We start from the raw sequence: 3,300 nt of genomic DNA, 5'->3' as shown, positions 1-3,300 counted from the left end.
CCCTTTCCTCTTTGCTCCTCCCCTCTGCTCCCTTCTTGTCACAGGTATGGCCTCACAAGTGCAAGTGTTCTCCCCTCACACTCTCCAATCAAGTGCCTTCTTTAGCGTGAAGAAACTGAAGGTGGAGCAGAGTTGTAACTGGGATATGACAGGGTACGGCACACACAGCAAAGTCTACAGCCACAACAGCAGCAAGAACTTGTCGGCCGCCAGTGGCCCCCTCGGCATCAACAACTCCCTGCAAGTCACCAGCTCCACCCTGCCCTACGAGCAGGCACTCATCTTCCCAGCCAGCGCGGGCCACATTGTGGTCGCCTCAGCCAGCAGCACTTCAGGGGCCGCGGGGTCTCTGCTGGGCAGCGGGGGTGGAGGCAGCAGCAGCAGCAGCAGTGGTGGCGGCGGCGGCAGTGGTGTGGGTGGCGGGGTTGGTGTTCACAACCTGACGCGCCGCAGCACGGTCAGTCTCCTTGACACCTACCAGCGATGCGGGCTTAAACGCAAAAGCGAGGAGCTTGACAACAACAGCAGCGTGCACATCGTTGAGGAGCACGGCCCACCGATGATCCAGAACGGTGCGGCCAGTGGAGCCACGGTGGCTACGGTGGCCACCGCCACCTCCACCGCGACGTCCAAGAACAGCGGCTCCAACAGTGAGGGCGACTACCAGCTGGTGCAACATGAGGTGCTCTGCTCCATGACCAACACCTACGAAGTGCTGGAGTTCTTGGGGCGAGGAACCTTTGGACAGGTGGTTAAGTGCTGGAAGAGGGGCACCAACGAGATTGTGGCGATCAAGATCTTGAAAAACCACCCATCGTATGCGCGGCAGGGTCAGATCGAGGTCAGCATCCTTGCGCGTCTCAGCACGGAGAGCGCGGATGACTTCAACTTCGTGAGGGCCTACGAGTGCTTCCAGCACAAGAACCACACGTGCCTGGTATTTGAGATGCTGGAGCAGAACCTGTACGACTTCCTCAAGCAGAACAAGTTCAGCCCCCTGCCGCTCAAATACATCCGACCCGTGCTACAGCAGGTGGCCACAGCGCTTATGAAACTGAAGAGCCTGGGGCTGATCCACGCTGACCTGAAGCCAGAGAACATCATGCTTGTGGACCCGTCTCGACAGCCCTACAGGGTCAAAGTCATTGACTTTGGCTCAGCCAGCCATGTGTCAAAAGCAGTCTGCTCCACTTATCTACAGTCCAGATACTACAGGTAAGAGCTTCTACTTTGACTTGATCATTAGTTATAAAACGGGTATGAAAGACTTAATTTAGGCATTTTATGTAACACAAAGAAAAAGAGACCTCTGTTTGTTCTTGTTGGTTTTGTTTGGATGATCATTGTGCTTTCTGCATCTTGTTTGATTTATCCCCGCTTTAAATAGGAATGTTTTCCGAGTCGGGTTGATTATTTGGCCATACACCCAGATTGGCTGCCAGCCTTATGAGCTCTCTCTCTGCACTCCGATTCTGCCGTTCCTGTTTGCTTGTTTACCCCCGTAGTTAACACCCCTTCCAATGTGGGATAGAACAGTAAAACTCAAAGGCTTGCTGAGTAGCCAGCTGCTTATTGTGTTTTTGTGATAAAACAAGCATGTTGTAGTGTTACTTTGAAGATTATACAAAGGCCTTTTTACTTCCACTAAAAACTTGGTTAAACTAAAGCAATGAGATTTCTTAGTGTCTTGAAGAGGTTGAAGAAAGTGTTTTTTCCTGTTTTTTAATGGAGGGTTTTTGAAAAGATCTCAGGGACTCCCTCATTGACCAAGGGTACCAATCACTTGGGGTGGCAGCCTGCCCACAGGCTTCTTCACCCCTCTGCTCCCCAGGCCTCTGGACCCTCAGACCCCCATCACCATAGCTGGCTCCCATTTCCCCCCGGGATAGAGATGAGGGGTCAGCCCGAGTTCTCCTGTAATATGTGCCTGTAATCCACACCAGCGGGCCCTGCATTAGAACCAGATGAGTCTCCGGGAAGGCTTTTCTTTCTTCTCCCAGTACTTCTTAAACAGTATTTTTTCACCCTTAGCAAATAGTGTGTTTAGGTTTCCGCAAAGGCAGTGTTGGGGGAACTGCGTGAGGAATTAAACAGTGTCCATGTCCGTACAGAGAAAGGCTTTGTTTAGGGCCCAAGGCCTGGTGTCGGGACTGAGGTAAGCACAGGTGTGTGTAAGCCATGGTACCACGTATACACACACACACACAACCACACACAAATACCAAATGACACATGCCAGGTGGCGGCTCTGCAACTGCGCATAGTGTACATTCTGTAGAGAGAAGTTTGTGGTCCCCATTTACTGGATTCTGAGTTTGGTTTTGTTATCTTTACAGTTTATCACTGGCTTTTTAAATGTGCTACACTGAAGACCATTATTTCCTGTTAAAACAGGAAGATGGCAAGATTTACACAGTAGAGAGGTTAAGAACAGGTAATGGGATTCAAACTGCTGCATTTGGAAGATAAAAAAAATCCTGATCTGTTAAAGCTTCTGACAGGTGTATCATTTTATCTGAGCAATGAACTGTATTTTAGAAACACTTCTTCTCAACTTGGGAATTTGATTGTACATGTCAACAGGGCGGTGTCGTTGTATCAGTTTAAATAGCTCATCCTGAAGTAAACAGCGCTATTTGTCCTGCTGTTGTTGCTTCTGGGCTGTAGGGCAACAAGCAGGCCATAAAATGTTCCTGTCTGTATTCTCGGGGAGTGACGAGTGGAGGAGAGCGCAGAGATCATCCCTTCATTTCCTCTTGGCAGCGGTGAAGGGGAAAGAAAGGCTGACATTGACCAGAAAATTACCCACCAGCCACCAAAACCAAGACCAGGGACTTGGTGACCCTGGTTTGAGGCATTGAGAGTGGTGTGTGTGTGTGTCTGTGTGAGACACAGGGTTTTCCGTAATGCATCATTTCACGCACGTACAGTATTTCAACAAGAGTGTGTTTGCTTTACCAGGTTTCATTGTGAGGAATGAGGCAAGTCTTTTAATTCAAAGAATGAGCTCATGGGAGATAAGCACTACGGGTGTCTGTGCATCACGTGCCGTTTGGGCAGCAAACAAACCTCGGCTGCGGGTAGAGTTCACGGCGAGTTCAAAAGCTGAGAGGAGAACATCAAACCATCTTTGATGATTTCAGATGAGAAGATCGCAGGACAGTTTCTGTTTCTGTACTGGAGACAGTACCTTTACAGGATAGAGATTACATACAGGTGAGCTTTGCCAGCTCCAACCTGCAGGCTCTGTGTTACTCTATATCCTCCACAATAGCACCCCCCCCCCCCTTGCCGTCTTCT

The 3,300-nt window shown here is 49.8% G+C and overlaps 1 protein-coding gene across 4 annotated transcripts in view; it reads left to right on the top strand.

Annotated features, from left to right (window-relative positions):
• hipk2 (homeodomain interacting protein kinase 2) overlaps positions 1 to 3,300 on the top strand; it is a 72,596-nt gene that overhangs the window by 20,675 nt on the left and 48,621 nt on the right. For all 4 annotated transcript variants that reach the window (XM_032524419.1, XM_032524417.1, XM_032524418.1 and 1 more), the window contains exon 2: positions 45 to 1,215. In XM_032524419.1, coding sequence (XP_032380310.1) covers positions 45 to 1,215 — 1,171 coding nt within the window. The remainder of the gene's footprint in view (positions 1 to 44; positions 1,216 to 3,300) is intronic.

The sequence above is a fragment of the Etheostoma spectabile genome, chromosome 8 (assembly GCF_008692095.1).
Source record: "Etheostoma spectabile isolate EspeVRDwgs_2016 chromosome 8, UIUC_Espe_1.0, whole genome shotgun sequence".
Taxonomy (NCBI): Eukaryota; Metazoa; Chordata; class Actinopteri; order Perciformes; family Percidae; genus Etheostoma; species Etheostoma spectabile.
Note: the sequence above shows the minus strand (reverse complement) of the source record. Positions and strands in the feature narration are given on the sequence as shown.